This window comes from Penicillium hordei (genome assembly GCF_028827395.1).
Source record: "Penicillium hordei strain IBT 12815 chromosome Unknown utg000002l_segment0_segment0, whole genome shotgun sequence".
Taxonomy (NCBI): Eukaryota; Fungi; Ascomycota; class Eurotiomycetes; order Eurotiales; family Aspergillaceae; genus Penicillium; species Penicillium hordei.
Window position 1 is genome coordinate 4,878,088 of NW_026623143.1, and position 22,631 is coordinate 4,900,718.

Here is a 22,631-nt window from a genome sequence, read left to right on the forward strand (position 1 = left end):
CGGAACCGTGGAGAAAAAAATGACGACCCATTGGAAGATTAAGAAAAAAAAAAGATAGACACGACCCAAAACAAGACCCGGATCAAGATTTGATAATTGAATTTTTTGTTTGCAATTGCACTCAAGAGTAGTTCCACAATCCACTAGCGCTCTCAAGTTCATGGTGAAGGCATGTTGTTCGAAATTCGGTTGTGGGCGTCACATCATGAAGAGGGTTTCGAAATAATCAAAAACCCTTGAACCACCCCGCACAGACACACTTCGGTTGCCATATGACATCGCGAGCTGAACTGGGGCTTTTGAGAATGGCCGGACGGAGGGTGCGAATACTGAGGGTCCGCTTAGACCTTCAGGGTCGACTTACGCCAGTGTCGGCGCTTGGCGTTGTATCTGTTTGAAAAATGTATTGTATCAGCCATGTGTTTCGATTCGTTTGTGTTAAGCTGTCTCTTTTTTTTCTTTCCTCCATTGTTGGGTTCGCGCGGTCGGCGGGTGGATGGTTATGTGGATATTCCCTTTCCTCTCTCGCTTCCCCGTATCACTCTTCCCACAAATGGCGGTCGGATATATAAAGACGGTATTTGGATCTCGAAATAAAGGTGCGATTTACCTGATGGTGTTGCCGGTGCGCAGACGGATCCACTGGGGGATGGGGCGGTTCTGACGCTGAGCTTTGGCAAGCTTTTGCTTGGTGCGGAAGGTCTTGTGGCTCTGTGTGGAAAATGACGGGTTAAAATTTTGTTTCTCGATTTTTCAGAGGTCTGACTGGGGAGAGAGACGGCGACGATGGCGAAATTATTTTTCGAGAATTGCGTGAGCAGGGTGGTAACATACCGGCATCTTGAAGGGTTGATCGCGACGGCGAGCTTGTTGGATGGACGGATGAAGTTATCGACCTTCGAGTGTGGATGGTTTGTGTGCGGCAGGGCTTGGCTTCGCTTCGGTTGGGTCAGGTGATATGGAATGAGTGCCTGAGGTGGTAAGGCGGCAAGGCAGAAATGAATTATGATGTAAGAACCGCAAAAGTGGGTCCATGGGTTGGAACTATGAATGCGCCGCTGGCATTATGCAGGTACTACGACACAACTTTGTAGTCCGGTATATGGTATACATTTCATAGATATGTCCTGCTTCCTCGTTTAGGTTAGTCCTTATTCCAGGTAGCTATTAGGATCGTTATAAATATACTCGAGGTCCAATGCAACCTTGCGTCCTGCAATGTCCTATCTGGTACAACATACTACGGTGTAGGCAAGCTAGCTCTGGAGGCGTTGACCCGGAACCTCGTAAGCTGTGAATAAAGCTGGTCAGGCACTAGCAATTCTCGTAGGAATTTTTATTATTGATCATCAGTAAAATTACGGAACTGGAGCAATACAACAATCGTAGCACAGAGACACAGGTTCATGTAAGATCTCATTAAGCCAATGTCGCAGTAGTCAACCCATATGGAATTAAGTTAAGCTGCCGTTCTTCCTTAGGGAACCGTGGAATAAAAGACAAGACTGGTTCATTGAAGCTAGTTAAAAACTGCTGAGCCAGCATTTTCAAAGGCAGGGAGATATGTACCAGCGTCTGCCCAATCAATCAACCACACTTTTCCATCCTGGCCCCAGATCAGGTTTCGGGGACTTATGCCGTGATGAGTAATGACAAATTTGCTGAATTGAAATGGTGGGATATCTTTAGGATATTGGTTCACGTGCTTATAGATATCAAGTTTGTAATTAAACCAGTCTTGAACTTCAGCACTGTCCTTGAACGGACCGGCGCTATAACTAGTGAAGAATCGGCCACGAAATGGCCCGCCACCGAGGGGACCAGGCTGCAAGATCGAATGCAGTCTAACCGCGGAACCAGACGACACGTGTGTAGCTGCCTGGAAAGACGGGGCATATTCGTATATTCTTCAGCACGTAACATCGGGGCAACTACCCCATACTCCCATAAATTTGCACGAGGTCTGTTTGATCTATGAAGGAGGCACATTGTTGGCAGTATGAGCTATTGGAAACAATTCTATCTGCAAAGCCCATTCGTAAAGCCCTAGTACCAATTCAGAAAGCGAAACCATCAAATTCGTTTAAGCAAAGGCACCCCCAAGTACCTGTACCTGAAGTGATCTATTCCTGGGTGGATGGAAATCGATCATTTTTAGTGTTGAAAAGGGTGCTAGGTATAACGCTGAGAGATGCTTGCGGGATTGTCCGATATACTCGCGTCTATTACGTTAGGGTGACTCCAGAATGTGTATAGAGGCCTAGTATTAGAGCCTTGCCTTGCTCACTCGGAACGGGATTCATTAGAGCTGTTAGGTGTATCTAAGAGCAAGAGTTATTTCTTTCGGGAAGGTCTTCATCAGCACCTAGATAGTTCCATCTCTATAATCCTGATCTAGGGCCAGGAAACATACTTGTTTCCAATCAAAAGCTATCGGCGATCATTGGCTAGTAGTCCGCTGGGGTTTACTCACGTTTCTAGATTTCAAAGAAACCCTTCTGTTTCTCCGGAAGAGCGAATCAAGCAGATGACAGCAATGCACTGCGATAAAAGGCTGGGGTGGTTTGTGGGCACAAATTGAAGGTGAAATTTTGACATTAGGATAAATAGATCTATATGTTGTACAGATATATAGATACGAGGTCGCATATCACCTTCCAACTTTCCAAGGCCCGGGGAAGTTCCGTGTTTTTACGTTATATCAGTCAGACATGGAGACATGGAGAGATAGAGAGATGGATGCAACATTGAACTAATCAATGCCCTTGTACGAAATAGGTAAAAGGACAAATTTTGGTTGGAGTCAAAGCGTCGGATATCGGACATGAAACTTGCCGACAGATCAAAAAAAAAAGTGGGATACACCAAGGGGTCCAGATCCGGGTGAATTGCATTTCGTATTTGCGGATCAAAATTCGGTCGAAATAATATATTAATATATTCCCTGTACATTAACTCGTGTACAACATACATCCACGGGTACGTAGATTATGAGTCAGTCGTGTTCGCTTTCGGGTTCGCGTCATGATGATGTTTAGATATACCCGGTGCTCTACTGGATTGTGCAACTGCCACATGCGCCAATCATGGACCCTGCATTAAACATTGTAAAGAAGCAAACAGCTCGTGGCTGCCAACTCGCGTTCCCCAGAAAGGAGGCGCGTTCGAGGGATGCCCTTGAGGAATGTAGTAGGAATGTGCAGTCTCACCTGTATAGAAACATTGAACACATGTTAGCACGTATGTTGTACATATGTTCTTTATAGAAGATAAGACCATGTTACAATCTGTATACCCAAATAGGCAGCTCAATTGCTGTCTGCATAAAGATAGGTCGGAGTTCGGGCTACCCGACCGGAGCAAAAAAAAAATAATAATAATAATAATAAAATAAAATAAAATAAACGAGCCCCTCTTAAGTCCAGGATGATCTAAAACAAGAACACCTGGTAACCTGGTAGGAAAAAAAGACATTTAGATCTCTCATCCCTTCGTTTGCCCCTTTCGTTAATCATTTACTCTTAATCTAATTCCTCTTTTATACATCCCTTAATATTTCTTACGTGTACCTGGCGCCTGGATTCATCTCTTATCTCACCCCTTCAGATCATTCCTCATCTTCAGTTCTTCATGGAGTAGAGATCCAAACGTCCCCCCAAGTTTCAACATGCAGCAGCCCGAGGACGGTGTGACGGCCGTGGAAAAGGTGGTGGAGGACCCTCAGCTCAACGAGAAACCCATCAACAAGCGCCATTCCGATTCCGCTTCCACGTCAACAGCAAAGGAACACGAAACCAAGACTCCAGTCGCGACAGACGATGATGCTCTCTATGCTCACTTGCCCGAGCATGAAAAGGATATCCTGAAACAACAGCTAGATGCGCCTGTCGTCAGTATCTCTTACTTCGGTCTCTATCGATATGCCTCCCGCATGGACATTCTCATCATCGTCGTCAGCGCACTCTGCGCCATCGCCGCTGGTGCTGCCTTGCCCCTCTTCACCATTCTCTTTGGCTCCTTGGCTACCGCTTTTCAAAAGATTATGCTCCGTACCATCCCTTACGACGAATTCTACCACCAGTTGACCAGCAACGTCTTGTACTTTATCTACCTCGGCATCGGAGAGTTCGTCACCGTTTACGTTAGCACCGTTGGTTTCATCTACACCGGAGAGCACGTCACCCAGAAGATTCGAGAGCACTACCTCGAAGCCATCTTGCGCCAGAACATCGCCTACTTCGACAAGCTTGGTGCAGGTGAAGTGACTACCCGTATCACAGCCGACACCAACCTGATTCAGGATGGTGTCTCCGAAAAGGTCGGTTTAACCCTGACCGCCGTTGCCACCTTCGTGACTGCCTTCGTGGTTGCATATATCAAGTATGCTCCCTTGGCTGGCATATGTACTTCAACTATGGTCGCGCTGGTCGTGATCATGGGTGGAGGTTCCCAACTGATCATCAAGTACGGCAAGCTTTCTCTGGAAAGCGCCGGTGCTGGTGGAACTGTGGCTGAAGAAGTCATCAGCTCGATCCGCAATGCGACCGCATTCGGTACTCAGGACAAGCTCGCGAAACAGTATGAGTCTCACTTGCTTCGCGCAGAGCGATGGGGCATGCGTCTGCAAATGAGTCTTGCGGTGATGGTTGGTATCATGTTCGGACTCATGTTCATGAACTACGGCCTCGGATTCTGGATGGGCTCCCGGTTCCTGGTGCAAGAGAAGGTTGATGTTGGCCACGTTTTGACCATCTTGATGGCTATTCTTATCGGATCTTTCTCCTTGGGCAATGTCAGCCCGAACGCCTCGGCATTCACCAATGCTGTGGCTGCCGCTACCAAAATCTTTGCAACCATCGACCGCGAGTCCCCGTTAGACCCCACTTCTGATGAAGGCATTATCCTTGACCACGTCGAAGGTCACATCGAGTTCCGCAATGTGAAACACATCTATCCCTCCCGCCCCGAAGTTACAGTCATGAAGGACGTTTCCCTCGCCATTCCTGCTGGAAAGGCTACCGCCTTGGTCGGCCCTTCAGGGTCTGGCAAGAGTACTGTCGTCGGTCTTGTCGAGCGGTTCTACCTTCCAGTCGGTGGTCAAGTGTTCTTGGACGGTCACGACATTCAAACTCTCAACCTGCGATGGCTACGCCAGCAGATTTCGCTGGTCAGCCAGGAACCTGTTCTGTTCGGCACAACCATTTACCAAAACATTCGCCACGGCCTGATTGGAACACGCTTCGAGCATGAGTCCGAGGAAAAGATCAAGGAGCTTATTGAGAATGCCGCCAAGATGGCCAACGCTCACGACTTCGTCACTGCTCTTCCGGAAGGTTATGAAACCAACGTTGGCCAGCGTGGATTCTTGCTGTCCGGAGGCCAGAAGCAACGTATTGCCATCGCTCGTGCTATGGTCAGCGACCCCAAGATCTTGCTCTTGGATGAAGCCACTTCTGCCCTCGATACCAAATCCGAGGGTGTCGTCCAGGCAGCGCTTGATCGCGCTGCCGAGGGCCGCACCACCATTGTCATTGCCCATCGTCTGTCCACTATCAAGTCTGCTCACAACATTGTTGTCTTCGTCAACGGATCCATTGTTGAGCAGGGTTCTCACGCCAAACTGACCGAACATGACGGTCCCTACTTCAAGCTCGTCGAGGCCCAGCGCATCAATGAGGAGAAGGACGCAGATGCTTTGGATGTGGATGAGGATGACGATGAGGATAGCATCGAGAACATGTCCAAATCTCACATTGCTCGTGTCAAGTCAATTGCGAGTAGCTCGACTGGTATGAAGGATGAGGCCGAAACATTCCAGGACGCCATGCATCGCCAGGAGTCTCGCAAGTCCGTGTCCAGTGTTGTTCTCTCGCAGAAGACTGGTGAAGCCAGCAAGAAGTACTCACTTTTGACTCTGATCAAGTTTATCGGCTCATTTAACAAGGAAGAACGATGGTTCATGGCCATCGGTCTTTGCTTCTCGATTCTCGCCGGTTGTGGTCAACCCACGCAAGCCTTCTTGTATGCCAAAGCTATCAGCTCACTTTCCTTGCCCAAAAGCCAATGGGACAAGCTGAGATCGGATGCCAACTTTTGGTCTCTGATGTTCTTCATTGTTGGTATCGTCCAAATCATCACTTTCTCGGTCCACGGTATCGCCTTCGCGTTTAGCTCCGAGAGATTGATCCGCAAGGCCCGCGGCAATGCCTTCCGAGTCATGCTCCGACAGGATATAAACTTCTTCGATCGCGAGGAGAATAGCACCGGTGCTTTGACTTCTTTCCTTTCCACTGAGACCAAGCACTTGGCCGGTATCAGTGGCCAAACTCTCGGAACAATTCTTATGACCTCCACAACTCTCATTGCTTCAATTGTGATCGCGCTTTCTTTCGGATGGAAGCTTGCCCTCGTTTGCATGTCTGTCATTCCGATTCTTCTCGGCTGCGGCTTCTACCGCTTCTACATGCTTGCCGCGTTCCAGGCGCGTTCCAAGGTAGCCTATGAGGGATCAGCTAGCTACGCCTGCGAGGCTACATCCGCCATTCGCACTGTGGCTTCGCTTACCCGTGAAACCGATGTCTGGGCATTCTACCACGATCAACTCGATCGCCAGGGCCGCACAAGCTTGATCTCTGTATTCAAATCATCGTCCTTGTATGCAGCCTCTCAGGCCTTGGTCTTCTTCTGTGTCGCCCTCGGCTTCTGGTATGGTGGAACCCTGCTCGGTCACCATGAATACGACGTGTTCCGCTTCTTCGTCTGCTTCAGCGAGATCTTGTTCGGTGCCCAATCCGCTGGTACAGTGTTCTCCTTCTCCCCGGACATGGGCAAGGCCAAGAACGCCGCCGCCGAGTTCCTTAGGCTGTTCGAGCGTCGCCCCACCATTGACACATGGTCCGAAGAGGGCGAGAATTTGGACCACTGTGAAGGAACCGTCGAGTTCAAGGACGTGCACTTCCGCTACCCTACCCGTCCCGAGCAGCCCGTGCTCCGCGGTTTGAACCTCACTGTCAAGCCTGGCCAGTACATTGCCCTGGTCGGACCCAGCGGATGCGGCAAGAGTACCACCATTGCCCTTCTCGAGCGATTCTACGATGCCCTTTCTGGTGGTGTCTACATTGATGACAAGAACATCGCCGACCTCAATGTCAATTCTTACCGCAGCCACCTAGCGCTGGTCAGCCAGGAGCCCACTCTCTACCAGGGTACCATCAAGGAGAACATCCTGCTCGGTAGCCCCAACGCCGAACCCACCGAAGAAGACCTGGTCCAGGTCTGCAAGGATGCCAACATCTACGACTTCATCATGTCTCTCCCCGATGGCTTCAGTACCGTGGTGGGCAGCAAGGGAGGCATGTTGTCCGGTGGCCAAAAGCAGCGTGTCGCTATCGCCCGTGCCCTCCTTCGCAACCCCAAAGTCTTGCTTCTGGACGAAGCTACCTCAGCCCTCGACTCTGAGTCTGAGAAGGTCGTTCAGGCTGCTCTGGACGCTGCTGCGCGCGGTCGTACTACTATCGCCGTTGCTCACCGTCTCAGTACTATTCAGAAGGCCGATATCATCTATGTCTTCGACCAAGGAAAGATTGTCGAGAGCGGTACTCACACTGAGCTCTTGCGCAACAAGGGTCGCTACTTCGAGCTGGTTAACCTCCAGTCCCTTGGCCGGGCCGGCTGATTATCTTGATTATCGGTTTTTTTTCTTCTCTTTCATGTATACATACCCCCTTGTTCCTTTCTTGATCCTATCTCATCTCCCTCGCCATTTCCTCCCCTATCTCGCATCTCCTCTTTGAACCTTCCCCGTTCTTGTAATAGATTATTTGTTGACAGCGGCGAAGACCCTGCAAACCGGGGCCTCTCCCCTCGATAATTTAAAAAAAAATAAAAACATCCATTAGGGATGTAGGATTAGATGAATGAATACAACGAATCTCAATTCAACGCCACCCAATTTCGCTCCAAACACCTTTTTTTCAGTCAACCACTTCAAACCATTTCAAGTCCTTTCACTCAGTAGAATCCTTGCAGTGTAGCCCTTCAGTCCTCCTCCGAAACCCCGAGCTCCTTCTCCACCTCAATCTGCCTCACTCCCCTCGCATCAGCAATAAGTCCCATCAACCCCTGTCCAACATCTTTAATATCGTTGTACTCGTGCAAGAGCTGGGTATACCGCTCGCAGGTGGTACTGGGATTGTCACTGCTTTTTGCAGTGGTTAGAGCTGCAAGATGCAATTGGGGAACTTGGAAGTGTTTACACGGGCTGAGTAGATACTGAAGTCAGGTTGGCTTCGAGCTGCGCATGCTTAGCTTCTAGACTTGCAATCGAAGCACGAAGGGTGGCCTGCGTTGGGTGTTAGTTCTTGATATGGTGGGCACGGGTGGGTGCAGAGTGGGGGATACCAGGGACGTACTATTCGCTGCTGGTCTCCGCTGGACTTGGTTTCTTTGGTTGGTTCCATGGAGATTGTTTGCAATTAGATGCATATGCATATGTGTTGTGATACGGTGATACGTGAGGTGCAACAGACGAGAGCATTGGAAGGGGAAGTTATCCATGTACTTTATGCTCTAGAAATTATATAGTCCTGGCCAATCACAGCCACGCTGAATAATCCAGTCCAAGGCTTCCAAGGTTTCTGCTTGCGCGTCCCTAATTTCGCTATGAGCTTTGTTACTTGTTCTCAATCATAAAATATCTATGTTGTACATCACTTAACTACTCAAAAATAAAGTCCTGGAGATCAAAACGACATTGTAGCCCTGACTCCACGCGTTGGCCCCGCCTAATCGGATGCCCCGGATTGGGTTACCTGTTATCCGCATCTGTTCTCTTCTCCCTTTCAACTCCCTACTCCAACCACACCATGGCATATCTTCGTCAGTCCTTATGGACTGTCTTTGTATTGGTTGCTGCGGCTCTCGCCCATGGCGGCCATGAGGCTGTTCCTGAAGGCGAATCTATCTCCCAGGACCCTATCGTACGTGGTACTACAACCATATTCCCCTCTCAAAAAGTTAACAAGTTGATTTCAGGATTCGACATTATGGACTCATATGATTCTCATGGGTTTGGCTTTTGGCATAATCTTCCCAACGGGAATGGTTCTCGGGGTATGTACTACTTTCACTTACCTCTCCGTTTCTTCCCTACCCTCACATCCATCTCTAACAAAAGAAAATAGATAACCCGGTCCCGCTGGCACGTCCCCGTCCAAGTCGTCGGCACCGTCATCGCCGTGCTAGCCTACTTCCTCGGCCACGCCCACAAAGGTCGCCAATTCGATAAGAACCTGCACGCCTCAGTCGCAAACTGGCTGATGCTATTGCTCGTCGCGCAAGTCGTCCTTGGAGTGTATCTCAAACTACACCTGGAGAAGGCGGGCCAGGCTCGCATCCGATGGATCTTCGTGCTGGCCCACGGTATCGTCGGCAAGGTCATGCCCGTCCTCAGCTGGGCGCAGATGCTATTCGGCGGCATTGCCTCGCTCGGTTTCTGTCGCGATGATCATCTCGGCCAGTGTCTAGCCCATTTCATTATGGGCTCCGCATTCATCGGGTATGGTATCTGTTTGACGATCCTCTTGCTTGTCGGACAATATTGGTTGCGCCGTACCGGCCGCAGTCAGGAGTTCTTCGATTCGCTCATCATCGCCGCTTGGGGCTGTGTTAATACTTTCACCGAGCACCGATGGGGTACTCCTTGGGTTCACAATGACCTCCAGCATACCACTATGGGAATTGTCTGGTGGTGTGCTGGTCTGCTGGGTATGTGGCTCAGCCGTACCCGCAGTGGCCGTCCTAAGCGTAACCTCATTCCGGCCCTCGTCATCTTGATGACCGGCTATGCCATGTCCGCTCATCCCCAGCATCTGATGATCAGTACTATGGTCCACACCCTCTTTGGATATACCTTGATGGCGGCGGGTCTGACCCGCATCATTGAGATCTCGTTCGTGCTGAGAGATAAGCCTGCTCTTTCCGAGCCGAACAGCTTCCAATACCTGACTCCCTTCGTATGTCTCCTCTCCGGTCGATGCGGTATATATAGGATAATACTAACTTGCCTTCTCTTTCGCAGTTGCTCTATGCCTCCGGCTTCCTCTTCATGGGCGCCACCGAGGAACAGATGCTCCTGCTGCACAACGCAGGCATCACCCACGTAGCCTACGTCTTGATCCTCTACAGCATCGCTTTCCTGCTCTTCCTCTGTAAGTTGATACCCTAATCTCCCCACCTGTCTTTTCTAAAACATCCACTTATTCTTCTCGTCTAGTCGTCAACATCCTCCTCCACATCTATGCCGTCCACGCCTGGCCCAACTCCGAGTCTACTAACCAGGACGGCCCCATTTACTCCACTCTCAACGGAAACGCAAATGGCCGTGCACGCTCAAACTCGCAGCAGATCCAAGATGCCGAGGCATTCGAGCTCCATGGCTTGATTTCCGATGATGAGGAAGGTCCTTCTATGGGACCGCGGAAGAACAGTGATGAGGAACTTGGAAAAGACGAGACCCATCACTGAAGCCTTGTATTGAGTTGCTGATCCTCTCTGCAAGCACATCGTGCATTTTGTGACATTGTGTTAGACGGCGTCTTGGTTGGGTTCGGTTCGGTTTGAATAGCATTGCAAGCATTGCAGGTTCCAAATTGCCTTGAGTTTGAGTAGCTAATATTATATCTGCACAAAATTATACATAATTCCCAATTTCATGCAATTATCAAGTGTCAATGGTTGCTCGTGTTCTATCGTACATAATAAGACCCAGATCTAAGTCTGGGATTATAGGAATCTTTTGAATAAAAAAAAGGAGATTCGTTATGGTGCTCATATCCCAATTCATTCCCGTACCACCTATCGCCCTTCTTTTTGAGTATCCCCGAGCTGGAACCCTAATTTCCCTCACAAATCCCCAGCAACAGGAACCGTAACCGGGTTCCGGACCGGCGGCACAGCAGCCATCTCCACTCCATCATCAGGGAAGAAAGGATGAAGGGAATAAATCGGGCCAACGCTCTTCTCGCCATCAAACAGCAACATGTTCTGCAGGGGCTGCTCCCTTGCTGAAAGAACATTAATAACATCCTGCGCCAGCGAACCGCCCAAAAACGCAGCAACGGGACTCAGCTCGCTGCCCAGGTTCTGCAGGAACGTCCGCAGGAACACAGAGTCCAGTGTGAGTGGCTCCAACTTTAGTTCCTGGTGTCGGTCACGCGATAGCTTCGTGAATAGTTCCAGATCTTCATGTGTGAAGGTCGGGCGGTGGCCGCGTAGTTTTTCGAATTCCCACAGCGCGCGCAAGCAGCTGAGCAGTGGGGTGACTTGCTTGCGACGCCGTGCGAGTCGTGTGTATTCTTCCGGCAATGGGGAGGTGTTTGCCAGGATCAGGGGTGAGTACACCTCGCGCTTGGTGACTAGCTCGACGATCTTGTTTGGTTCTTTCTTGTTGGCGTTACTTTCTTCTGTCTTGGTGGTGATGCCGATAATGCTGCGGGTGGGTGTTTCTTGGGTGATAGGGGCCATGTTTGATTTGTTGCGCTCGATCACGAAGTCATGGCTGATCAGGTCGGCGAAAACGTAGCCGTAGAAGCCGTGTAGACCGGCGGCGTAGAAGGGTCGGTTGGCTAATCGGCAGGCGGCGTTCACGGTGGTGTTGGTTACGAAGTCGAGCTCTGTGGCGATTGTGATGTCGAATTGCGCGAAGAAGTCGGGCTGTTTGGTTTTGACATCGGAGGTGTCGATGTTGAGCTTGACTCGAGGGTTCATTTTGTGGATTTGCGGCCCTGCGACTTGTGCGCGCTGGGGTGGATTGTTAGTGAATGGCGGTGGTTACTCTGCTCTGGTTGTAGCTCACGTTCTTTCCGATCACATCCTGCTCACTTTGTGCTTCAGCAATGAAGAACTGCGCGCCTAGGTCCTCCTCCGTGACGTCCTGATGGTCGATTATGGTGAGTGAGCCGATGCCCGCTAGGACGAGGTTTTTGGCCACTTCATTCGCTAAAGCTTTCACGGTGATAAGGAGGATGTTGGCCGACCGGATCCTAGCTGTTGTTAGAATATGTGGGTGTTTTGGAAGCTGGTTTTCTCACTTTTCTTGCGCATGCACTCCCCACAGCCGGATCTGTCGGTCGTACAGCGCGATTTCATCTAGCAAAGTTAGTAGGAATTGGATCAGATTCTACTGGCTGGTCATACCAGCGCTGATTGACTGTGCGTTGTCTTGTTGCTCCGCCATAGTGTCCATGGGTTGATCAAGTGGTTGAGATAAGAGTACCTGGTGTGAGCTTGGCGACTTGAAGCCCCGCAGTTGTGTGTAGGGGATTTGATATCGAGCGAGAAGTATTGAATCAGTAAATTCAGGAGAGGTGCAATGAAAGTAGGAGTTACGAAGTTGTGAATGGAAGTTTAGAAGTTCCAGAGGTTCCTGAAGGTCAAGCAGTCCAGGAAGTTCAGATAGGTTTAAATGTCAGGTGACCCGGGAGCTACGGTGTGGGGCCGTGGGGACATAGAAGTATACAAACCTGATGCTGACAAGCATACCTCATTGATTTACAATCTATTCATCTAATATAGAATATTCTAGTTAGATGGGAAATTTGGAAAAATTAGCAGAAATTCTCAATATAATATAAACAAAATAAGTGGTCTGTGTGTATGTTATTTCAAGATTTCATAGATCACTAGTATATAAGCTATAGATCAAGTCAACATGGTAGAGATTTGCCTAACACACGACCCAATTAGCAAATAATATAAAGGTGTATATTCGTGTATCCCAACTTCTTTCAACGAATAATCTACTACAATACCGTCGACCATTTCTGCAGAACTTCCCTCATGTTTCCATGTTATAGGGGTTTGAGCATCAATCAAAGTGAAAGATGCCATCATCTCTGTTAGATGAGATTGGAAATTCTTTGTTGCACCCAAAAGGGATATTGATAAACATTCCAGAGGCCACTTTTGTGGTTCTGGTCAAAGAGTGAGCTAAGTGACACAATTAGCTATCAGCCCACGTCCGATGGAGTTTACATGAAAAACGAAGTGCAGAATGAAAACAGGGAGATCAATGAAATCTGTGAAATCTGTGAAATCCATGAAATCAACGAAGTTGCAACTCCCGACCTCTCAAACTTCCAACCTTCCAACCTTCACTCCACTATCGATGATCTAATCGGCCATCACGTGTTATCAACCTTGGGCAACTCACAAGGTTGACAACTCTCTGTAGGGCTTCTTCTTTTACTTCTACGTTAAATCTTTTTGGATTATTTTATTTCTTTCGGGTTAATACCTTGATGGTATTCCTTACCCCCCCTAACCCCTAACCCGACATAGGTAACTCCACACCCTCTCCGGTACCAACGAGCCTAAATGATGGTATGTCTCTCGTGGCTCCTATGCGTCTGACTTATGTCTTACGCCTCCCTTTAGTCGGGGAATTACGATTACCCTCGTGCTTCTTCCTCTTCGTCCCGCCGCACATCCCGTACTACCAGGCCTGACGAACGCCCAGAGATCCTCCGTCTCCAGCATCTCCGCAATTTCGTATCGGAACGAAACCGCTCCGGTGCCCATAATACCTACAACACCGCCCTTGCCTTGGAAACATTAAACCGAGAAGTTGCTGAGCATTCTCTGGACCGATCTCGTGGTCGTACCAACTCTGAGCAAGTCCGGGCCGACGTCGATCACCAGATCCAACAACTGCACTCCGAGACAGCTGGCACCGCAGAGCGAATTCGGAGCATTTGGCGTGACCAGTTTCGCTCAGAACGAGCTCGAACTTCGCTCTCACCGGAGACAAATTCCCTTCGCCATCGTTTGCCCTGGCAAACGCTCAGACCATCGAGCCCGAACGGATCTTTATCCAGATCACCGTCCCTCATGCCACCATCTGGCCAGTCGGGCCGTGATGGCCAAGGACGGATGAAGCGTCGGAAGCTGGACACCGACGATAACCGCGAGGAATTCCAGGGCTTCAACTACGGTCAATATGGACAAGTGGTGCCGGGAATGCTGCAAATGGAAATCGCCAGCTGCGACGGAGGAAGCTACGATCCGGACAGCGGGTATTCGCGCCCGGAGAACGTTTTGGAAAATAATACAAGTGTCTACTCTACCAAAGAGGCCCGGTGCAACTTGGTCCTCTGTCATCGAGGGGAGGCCCCATTCTGTTTGAAGAAGATCGTTATCAGAGCCCCTCAATGCGGGTTCGATGCTCCGTATGTCCACCAGGCGTATCTGTGCGTTGGACTGATGGCTAATTATGGCTAATCGAACCAGAATACAAGAAGGCATGGTCTTCGTCGCCATGACCTCTGATGAACTGCTTGCCCGCACCGCCCAATACCAGATTCAATACTCCGGCGGCCGATACCGGCGCAGTGGCCGCCGCAGTGGCATGCAACCATCCCAAGAATACCTCACTGGGTTCCGACCGCCACTCCAAAACCTCGAACGCACAGTCCTCATGAGCCCACATTCAGCCGCGGTTCCGCATACCGCAGAAGACCCGCAAGCGCAGTTCCGCATCACCACCGAGTACGACGAGAACAACGAGGATTCTGGGGATGACGGAGACTGGCGCTCTGCATTGCTCGAGAGAACCCAGGCCGAACAGATGGAAGATCCGTTATCGGACACCGACGAGAGTCCAAGCGATGAGGAGGACCCTCCAAGCAGGAATCAGCGTCGCCGACAAGTTGAACCAGAACGGCTGAGTGCTCTCAATCGTATCAGCGAACCGAGACTGCGCCATACCCCAAGTCTCGTGCATCCAAACCCCCTGGCCGAGCCTACTCACCTAACTGCCGAAGTTTTGAAGCCACATGCACGTTTCTTTATCGAGCGAGAGAAGAGCATGGTTACCATCAAATTTGATCCGCCTCCGTATGTATCATCAGTATTGGATATGGATAAAAGGTTACTGACGTCTTAAGATCTGGTCGGTTCATTCTCATTAAGCTGTGGAGCCCGCGAGCCCACGGGAATATTGATATCGAAAGCATCATCGCCCATGGGTATGCTGGTCCGCGGTTCTTCCCAAGTATCGCTGCTCGCTAGCAGTGGGAATAAGGAGTTTTCGTGTTGGTTTTTCTTTGTGGTTCACAGGGATAGAAGCTTTTTTTTTAGTCTATAGTTTCTCGGCCTAGAATTTCTTACTATACACCATTATAGTAAGACGACGTTATGAATGATTATGATATGATTTTCCGGTTTACTCTCCATTTTCCCTGTTCTACCTTGCAAGCAGTATAGATCACCCGACCTAGTAGTATGTGGGATCAAATGGTCTAATAGCCTGTTTAGGAACATTCTCAAATCATCTTTCTTGATAGGTGAATAGACCATCTCTTCCCAGTCACTTCCAGCGTAACAGGTGGTAGTATATCATTTTCAATCGGACTACCCACCAACCTCCTTCTCGGAGTCTTCTATGTCACTTTCGATCAAGAAGAATTTAAACTAGAAAGATGGTAAATTATGCACGGGAACTTCACTACAAAAGTACTTCGGAATACGTGGGTCATATGGGAGATGCAGACAGTTCTAATTATTTGAATGTTTACCTACAATGTGTTGTATGCTCTACTAAATACTATAGATCCCTCACAATCCTCGATACTCCCTATTCCCAACGTCGGTACCTGCATACGTAACTCTCCAAAAATAACTTCAGCTGTGACCCACTCCCTCTTCGTCGACTACGACGTGCACCACTGCGGCGACGAAAGCCACCTGGGCAGCGTGGACCGCTCCTCAACCCTACTGGCCTAGACAACACCGTCGCTCGCCTACATGCCACCCTATAAACGACAACTTGCACTTTGAAGGGAGATTCGGTGACAGTGACCTGGTAGAGATGATGCTGATTTCAGTCACGTAGTATGCCAAGTAGCCCAGTGAGTATTGAATGTTGTCTCTCTCGACCGGGCTAGATTCCTATCGACGAATTGATCGACGCCAAGGTGGTTAGTGGGGTCGGGGGTCCCCAGTGTTCCCTCGGCTATGCACATGGATAGCATGCAGCTTGATATAAGTCAAATTGCACCTGTGTATTGAAAGGGCAAAGCAAGTCGACGACCAATCCAAGGAAATCCGGGTAGACACGTAGAAATCCTGCAGGATCTGCTCTGCATGTTTGGGTACGAATTCAAACAGACAACAGCGTTCATCGGCGCATTCGGGTTATCTGCACTACCGGGGGCAATATCTGCACATCGTGGTCACGACGTTTAGTCACAACGTCCAGTTAAACTGCACCATAGCGAAGATACGCGCTGGCTAGTTTTCAGGGTGATGAAGGATGACCACATTAAGCCGAGCCGTGTCTCTTTGTTCTTATATCCCTGCTTGTCGCGGTTAGTCGGAGATTATGAACATAAAATGCAAATGGGGGCCTAAAAGTCGACCTATAACAGAATTTCAGAAATCGCCCTAAGAAATCCCGAATCGGCGCCATGCCTGATCCACGGGCGTTGGGGTTAATGGAGCCAATCTGAAACATTAGCACTAATGCACGGCTCTAGAAACGGTTATCTCAAAAACGGTCACCTACGTGATAGTCGGGAACCTCTTTAATCGGTTGGTTGTCCTCCAACCATTTGAACGCCTGACTTGCGCCTCGTCGCTATATGTGTTTACATCTGTTGCAACGTTTATACCAAGGACAAATCCATGCTCAACAGAGCTGCATTTGACAACCTCAAAGCATGGCTAAAGTCCCCTGCATGTGTCGGCTAGTGCGGGGGTGGGCCGGTTTATCGCAACAACTGCGACATCTTCTAATAGCTTGGGGTCTGGCTCGGGGCTGGTCTGGTAGGACAACGGACACGAAACGACGTACTTTTGGAGTAACTGGTCCAGCCTCGGGGCTCTCGGACAGTCCTGTGGACTAGGTAGCCCCGCTGTACTCCGTAGTAGATTGGCAAAGTACCTGTGAAGCCATTGGTGCTGGGAACCGAATACTCGGGGGATTGTGGGATATTGGACATGACCGTAGACTCAGAGAAAACAAGGCAAATTCAAGGCGCAACTTCTATATCCAGCGATTTTCCGAGGCTCTCTCTCTCTCTGCCCCCCGCCGATGACGCGGATAAGGACCCGTCAGCTGTTAGCCTGTTTTGGGGGGGAGCATGGGGCAGTTAGTGGAGGAGCTAAACGGTTCAGCGCGGGGCTCATTGCGCATATACGATAGGTGGGAGAAGATCATGGATGTACGAGATCATGTTAGCTGCAGCACTAGAGTCGGAATCAAAAGTCCATCACATTTGTGATTTGACAGAAAGTGAAAGAAATAGAGTGGATGTAAGGGAGAACCTTGGAGAAGAGAGAAGCTCATAAGAGTCAGGTGTCCCCTTCCCGCTTTATTAGTCTTTCCTCTCCCGGTCTCTTTCTACTTCGCTCGGATTCTCTCATCTTTCTTTCTGCTCATTTTCCTCTTATCATTTTACCTGCTCTCTATTCCCCTTACTAGCAGACATCCCTGCTACCCGATACCATGCGTATCACCGTCAACGTCATCCGCCCCGAGCAGGCAGATTCGGACATCATCAACCTAGAAGTAGGCGGTGATATGTCAATCTCGCTCCTCAAAGACATTATCGAAAGCGATACTACCATCCCACCTGAAGCCCAACAGCTCGTCTACAACAACCAGCTCCTCCAGAACCCTACCCAAACCCTAGACCAAGCCGGCATCACTGAGGGCGACATGCTCGGTGTGCACGTCACCCTCCGAGCTCCCCAACCCCAAGCCACTCGCCCCGCCGCTTCCAGCTCCGTCGCACCCAGACAAAATACTCAACCCCGCCCCGGCATGCCGGACCCAGAAACTATTCGTTTACATATCCTGGGTGATCCCCGCGTGCGCGAGGCCGTGCGCAGGCAGAACCCAGAGCTATCTGAAGCCGCAGATAATGCTCAGCGCTTCCGTGAGGTCCTGCTTAGGCAGCAACAGGGTGAGGCGCAGCGGGAGGCGGAAAAGGAAGCTCGCATTGCCATGCTCAATGCCGATCCTTTCAACCATGATAACCAGAAAGAAATTGAGGAGATTATTCGCCAGAATGCGGTTACGGAAAATCTACATAATGCCATGGAGCATCATCCTGAGTGTATGCTTTAAGTCCTCGAACTTGCCTGCAAGGCTGCTGGATTGAGGATGAACCAAAAAGCTAACCAAATCTGTTTCTCTAGCCTTCGGTCGCGTGACAATGCTCTACATCCCCGTCGAAGTAAACGGCCACCGTCTAAACGCCTTCGTCGACTCCGGCGCTCAGGTAACCATCATGTCGCCCGAGTGTGCAACCTCGTGTAACATAATGCGACTGGTAGACCGTCGCTACGGCGGTATCGCCAAGGGTGTCGGAACCGCCCCGATTCTGGGCCGGGTTCACTCCGCCCAGATCAAGATCGGCGAGATGTTCCTGCCCTGCTCCTTCACCGTCATGGAAGGCAAGCAGATCGACCTGCTCCTGGGATTGGACATGCTCCGCCGCCACCAAGCCTGCATTGATCTCCAGCGCGGCGCCCTCGTCATTCAGGATCAGGCGGTCCCTTTCCTCGGTGAGGGCGATATCCCCAAGCACTTGACCGAAGAGTTCGAAGCCGAACCCACAGTCAAGGGCGCCGATGGTGCTGAGGTGGGTGCCCGCACCGGCGCGGTCACGCACAAAGCGGAGAACAACGCCAATGCCAATGCCACTCCCAATAACGCCTCCGCCTCCGGGTCACAGCCGAGAATCAATATCCGGCCTGCACCTACTTCGCGGTGGCCGCAAGACTCCATTGCCAGAATCACAGAGTTGGGATTCTCGCGCGATGAAGCCGTCCGGGCTCTGGATATGGCACATGGAGACTTGGAGGGGGCAATCGGGTTTTTGATTTGATCTATATGACTTTCCGCTTTCTGCATGTACATTCAAGGGCGTTTTGGTCGGGACGGGGGACTTGTATTAGCGAGATTTGATCAAAGCACGTAATGATGTGTACGATTATAACGCTGGGTGCATTATAATAGATTGTTTTGTTGATTGTCTACATGTACTGTAAGTGTCTAGGTATGCTGTTTATTCCCGCTTGCTTTTCGGCATTAGTTTGTCGCGTAGACGGGATACCATGTCTAGAGCCATGAATCCGCCTATCATGTGTTAGTAACCAATTGGGACATTCTATCAGATCGCCTTTGGGCTGTACATACCTAACGCCATATAGGGAGCATACAGCATGGTAAGCTGCTGCTTCTCGGCGACCGAGCGGTCAGTCCAACTCCACACAACCACCAGAGATGTCAGAGTGGTGATAAAGGCCTGGATACCGAAGACGAGGAGGTGTACGGGGACGACGGGGTGATCTAGATGAATTGGAAATGATGTTAGTTGGGTGCTTATTGCGTTTTTTTGTTTTTTTGTTTTTTGTTTTTGTTTTTTGGGGATGTGATTCCCTATTCGGGGAGAAGAGTGTGTGTAGGTATGTATGTTGTAGTCAGATTTCCAGATATTGCATTTGATATAGATATGTAATGAATGATGTGATGTAGGGGGATGGACTGAACTGGATAGACCAGGATACAAGGATATACATAGGAACATGTACGATGTACGAGCACGAGCTGAGGAAAAAGGAGATTTAAAAAAAATACCTTTAAGCAAACCTCGAGTAGCCCATATGGAGAGTGGGAGGTGGTACAGCAGCTCCATCCAGATGAAGACGGTGAACCATGCTGGGGGATCTTCGAATAATTTGTCGCGGTAGGTTGTGATGTAGAACTCGCGCAGTTGGTGGGAGAGGTTTGTTTGGAGGAAGGCTGGTAGGAGGGGGACTGTGTCGATTACTATGTTGGGTGTTAGTGTGTGCATGCATATGTGAGGCTATTATCAAGGTAGCAAGATAGAGAATCATACGGAGAATGATCGGGACATGGGTGACGAAAAATAGGAGATAGGCTAAGTCCCGTTTACGGGTGCAGATGGACATGTTGAGATATGCTGGGTCATATGCAATGCGAAGTCAAGGGATAAGGGGGTGTGTTAGTGTATGGAGGGTGTAGTGTTGATGTGTACGGAGTGTGTACGAAGTAGATGGGAAGGGGTAGAGAATATCAGGTGACCTAAGGAACAATCTGGAAGAGAACTATAGAAACTAAACTCTTCATATGGATAATTGCTTTTTTCTTCTAATATTTAGTGTCATCTTAATATTTAGGGCACTTTAGGGTACTTTAGGTACGTTTAGGTAAACTAAATATACACGTCCAACTATCCTCCTACTCGGTATACCTCATCTCCTTGATCTCCTATCTCACCGCTTCTCAATTTTAAGGTGGCCTGACGGGCCTACCTCGGGGAGAAGATGAATCCGAAACTATTGATTGAATATCCACATTCTACATTCTACGTTGTAAACAGAGGACCTTGGATGTCAACCCTGAAATTACATTACAGGGATAAGGTAGTCACGCATTGACTGTACAGGGAACTTCCTAGATAATCGTTGATAGGTCAAGAACAGGCATATACCGGTAGACCGCAAGATCGGGATGCCCTAATTAGCTCAGGACAGGTGTTCTTCCTTCTCTTCCTTCTCTTCTTTTTAACTTCTTTTCCTTCTTTTTTCTTCCTTTTTTGAATTAGTTTCCGCTTTATATCCCGTTTCTCCATGGAGCTTCCTAAATAGTTCTACTGATGCCGAGAAACATGTGGAATGGCCAAATCATAATCTCCGTATGCATAGATCACGGCAGATAATGCAATTGCCATTCAGCCTGCATTATGCCTTATCTTCGAGGTATTCGTACATTATACCGCTGTAACTGTAGCGGTGTAAGACCATTAGGGAAGCTTTAGAAAGGGGGGGGGGGGAGTGGGCGAACGGTAGTGGAACGGGGATTTGCAGTGGATTGACATTGGATAGTGGATTTGACATGGGTTTGATTGTTTTAGGAAGAAATTGAAGTCAAATCTTTTATTTTTATTTTTATTTACCTCTTTCTCATTATCTCTGACCGCTGTTCGCATCTTTCCACTCGGAAATGAAGGGAAGAACTAGTGTTTTAGTTTGACATATAACAGGAGTATACCAAAAACCTATATAACCTCGATCCCACTTCTCTTTTCCTTGATATCCCTATATCCCTATATCCATCTTATCCATCTTATCCATCTATACTCTACTCCACCTTATAGATATATACCGCCCTAATATCCCATACAATGCCCTCCTCAGCCCCCCGTCGGCCCAAACAGCCAAAAAAGCAAGAACCCATCAGTTACGATATCAACATCCCCTATGTCGATGTAGACAAGCAATCCAAAATCTCAACCAAATACCCCCAATACCTCCCCTCCTGGGACCCAATCTGGTTCGATCCCCTTCAACCCTTCGAATATGAAGACCCAGCTCTGCGCGTCCGCAACAAATCCAAACCAAACCTTCTGCCCCCATCCGCAAAAGTCTCCCACATCCAGCCAAGCCTAGGAACAATCGTCGAGAACGTCCAGCTCACAGATCTATCCGCCGCTGGAAGAGATGAACTCGCCCTCCTCATCGCAGAGCGCAAGGTCGTCGCTTTCCCGGACCAGGATCTCATCGATGCAGGTCCAGACGCCCAGGAATCTTTCATGCGCCATTTCGGTAAACCGAATTACCAGCCCGTCTCGGGCTCAATGACCGATCACCCCGCTTTCCATATCATTCACCGTGATGGAAATAGAGATGAAATCGCTCGTTTCTTGCAGCAGCGCACGACAACTACCCTCTGGCACCAGGATGTCAGCTATGAAATCCAGCCTCCTGGCTACGTCATGCTCGGTCTCCTGCAGGGCCCCGAAGTCGGCGGTGATACCGTCTTCGCAGCGACCGATCTGGCCTATAAGCGGCTCTCGCCTGCTGTCACGGCTTTCCTCGATGGATTGAAGGTGACGCATTCTTCGGCTAAGATGATTGGTCATGCCCGCCTGACGGGGGGCTTGGTTAGGAAGGATCCCGTCGATACGGTTCATCCGCTTATCCGCGTACACCCCGTTACCGGAGAGAAGTGTATGTTTTTGAATGGGGAATTTATTACGAGGATCGATGGTCTCAAGGATTCCGAGACGAAGTGGGTGTTGGATTTCCTCATGAATCATCTCGTTACCGGTCATGATTTCCAGGTCCGTGTGCGTTGGCAACCGAGGACCATTGTGATGTTTGATAATCGCTCGACTATCCGTGAGTTTTTTTTTTTTTTCTTCTCCTTTCTTTCTCTCTCTTTTGGGATTTTGGGATTTTGGGATGATCATTTTTGCTAATGAATTCTTAGACTCTGCCATTGTGGATTACTTGGATGATGATTATGGTGCCAAGGCTCGTCATATCTTCCGCTTGATTGCTCTGGGTGAGAAGCCCATTCCGGTGTATGAGGATGAAGATGAAGATGAGGATGAGGAATTCGAATAGACTGCATAATGTGATAGATGGGATCATGTCGGTGTTTTCGGTTTTGATTATAGATTTTGTTTAATTTAATTTGATTTGATTTGATTTTGGAAATTGGAAATTGGATATTGGATATTGGATATCGGATATCGGAAGATTGGAATAGTTCATTTGCAATGTGAAAATCAGGGTTATACTCCCTGTATCTCAGATCC

The 22,631-nt window shown here is 49.2% G+C and overlaps 9 protein-coding genes across 9 annotated transcripts; 5 read left to right on the plus strand and 4 right to left on the minus strand.

Annotated features, from left to right (window-relative positions):
* Positions 1–52: 52 nt before the first annotated feature.
* Positions 53–949, minus strand: N7537_005166 (60S ribosomal protein eL39). Its single transcript, XM_056896223.1, has 3 exons — positions 835–949; positions 611–711; positions 53–390 (listed from the first exon to the last, which is right to left on the minus strand). Exons 1-3 carry the CDS (start codon positions 838–840, stop codon positions 342–344), a joined length of 156 nt encoding a protein of 51 aa, XP_056755971.1. The 5' UTR covers positions 841–949; the 3' UTR covers positions 53–341.
* A 2,718-nt stretch (positions 950–3,667) lies between these two features.
* Positions 3,668–7,675, plus strand: mdr1 (ABC multidrug transporter Mdr1; the record flags this gene model as incomplete). The annotated part of the gene is made up of 1 exon (XM_056896224.1): positions 3,668–7,675. The coding sequence occupies one exon, from the start codon at positions 3,668–3,670 to the stop codon at positions 7,673–7,675; it is 4,008 nt and encodes a 1,335-aa protein (XP_056755972.1).
* A 362-nt stretch (positions 7,676–8,037) lies between these two features.
* On the minus strand, positions 8,038–8,459 carry N7537_005168 (SWI5/SAE3 family protein; the record flags this gene model as incomplete). The annotated part of the gene is made up of 2 exons (XM_056896225.1): positions 8,038–8,271; positions 8,412–8,459. 2 exons carry the CDS (start codon positions 8,457–8,459, stop codon positions 8,038–8,040), a joined length of 282 nt encoding a protein of 93 aa, XP_056755973.1.
* Positions 8,460–8,864: 405 nt separating this feature from the next.
* Positions 8,865–10,541, plus strand: N7537_005169 (Ytp1 family protein; the record flags this gene model as incomplete). The annotated part of the gene is made up of 5 exons (XM_056896226.1): positions 8,865–8,978; positions 9,034–9,111; positions 9,183–10,013; positions 10,079–10,208; positions 10,274–10,541. 5 exons carry the CDS (start codon positions 8,865–8,867, stop codon positions 10,522–10,524), a joined length of 1,404 nt encoding a protein of 467 aa, XP_056755974.1. The 3' UTR covers positions 10,525–10,541.
* Positions 10,542–10,902: 361 nt separating this feature from the next.
* On the minus strand, positions 10,903–12,235 carry N7537_005170 (E1 ubiquitin-activating protein AOS1; the record flags this gene model as incomplete). Its single annotated transcript, XM_056896227.1, has 4 exons — positions 10,903–11,799; positions 11,855–12,041; positions 12,090–12,147; positions 12,196–12,235. The coding sequence occupies 4 exons, from the start codon at positions 12,233–12,235 to the stop codon at positions 10,903–10,905; spliced, it is 1,182 nt and encodes a 393-aa protein (XP_056755975.1).
* Positions 12,236–13,374: 1,139 nt separating this feature from the next.
* Positions 13,375–15,066, plus strand: N7537_005171 (uncharacterized protein; the record flags this gene model as incomplete). Its single annotated transcript, XM_056896228.1, has 4 exons — positions 13,375–13,380; positions 13,435–14,225; positions 14,287–14,892; positions 14,943–15,066. The coding sequence occupies 4 exons, from the start codon at positions 13,375–13,377 to the stop codon at positions 15,064–15,066; spliced, it is 1,527 nt and encodes a 508-aa protein (XP_056755976.1).
* Positions 15,067–17,463: 2,397 nt separating this feature from the next.
* ddiA (putative DNA damage-inducible v-SNARE binding protein Ddi1) lies at positions 17,464–18,890 on the plus strand (the record flags this gene model as incomplete). The annotated part of the gene is made up of 2 exons (XM_056896229.1): positions 17,464–18,116; positions 18,199–18,890. Exons 1-2 carry the CDS (start codon positions 17,504–17,506, stop codon positions 18,888–18,890), a joined length of 1,305 nt encoding a protein of 434 aa, XP_056755977.1. The 5' UTR covers positions 17,464–17,503.
* A 180-nt stretch (positions 18,891–19,070) lies between these two features.
* On the minus strand, positions 19,071–19,986 carry N7537_005173 (EXPERA domain-containing protein; the record flags this gene model as incomplete). The annotated part of the gene is made up of 4 exons (XM_056896230.1): positions 19,071–19,141; positions 19,202–19,354; positions 19,643–19,834; positions 19,905–19,986. Coding segments are annotated over 4 exons (498 nt in total), but the record flags the coding sequence as incomplete, so codon positions are not given.
* Positions 19,987–21,212: 1,226 nt separating this feature from the next.
* Positions 21,213–22,437, plus strand: N7537_005174 (TauD/TfdA dioxygenase family protein; the record flags this gene model as incomplete). The annotated part of the gene is made up of 2 exons (XM_056896231.1): positions 21,213–22,209; positions 22,301–22,437. 2 exons carry the CDS (start codon positions 21,213–21,215, stop codon positions 22,435–22,437), a joined length of 1,134 nt encoding a protein of 377 aa, XP_056755979.1.
* Between the last annotated feature and the right edge of the window lie 194 nt (positions 22,438–22,631).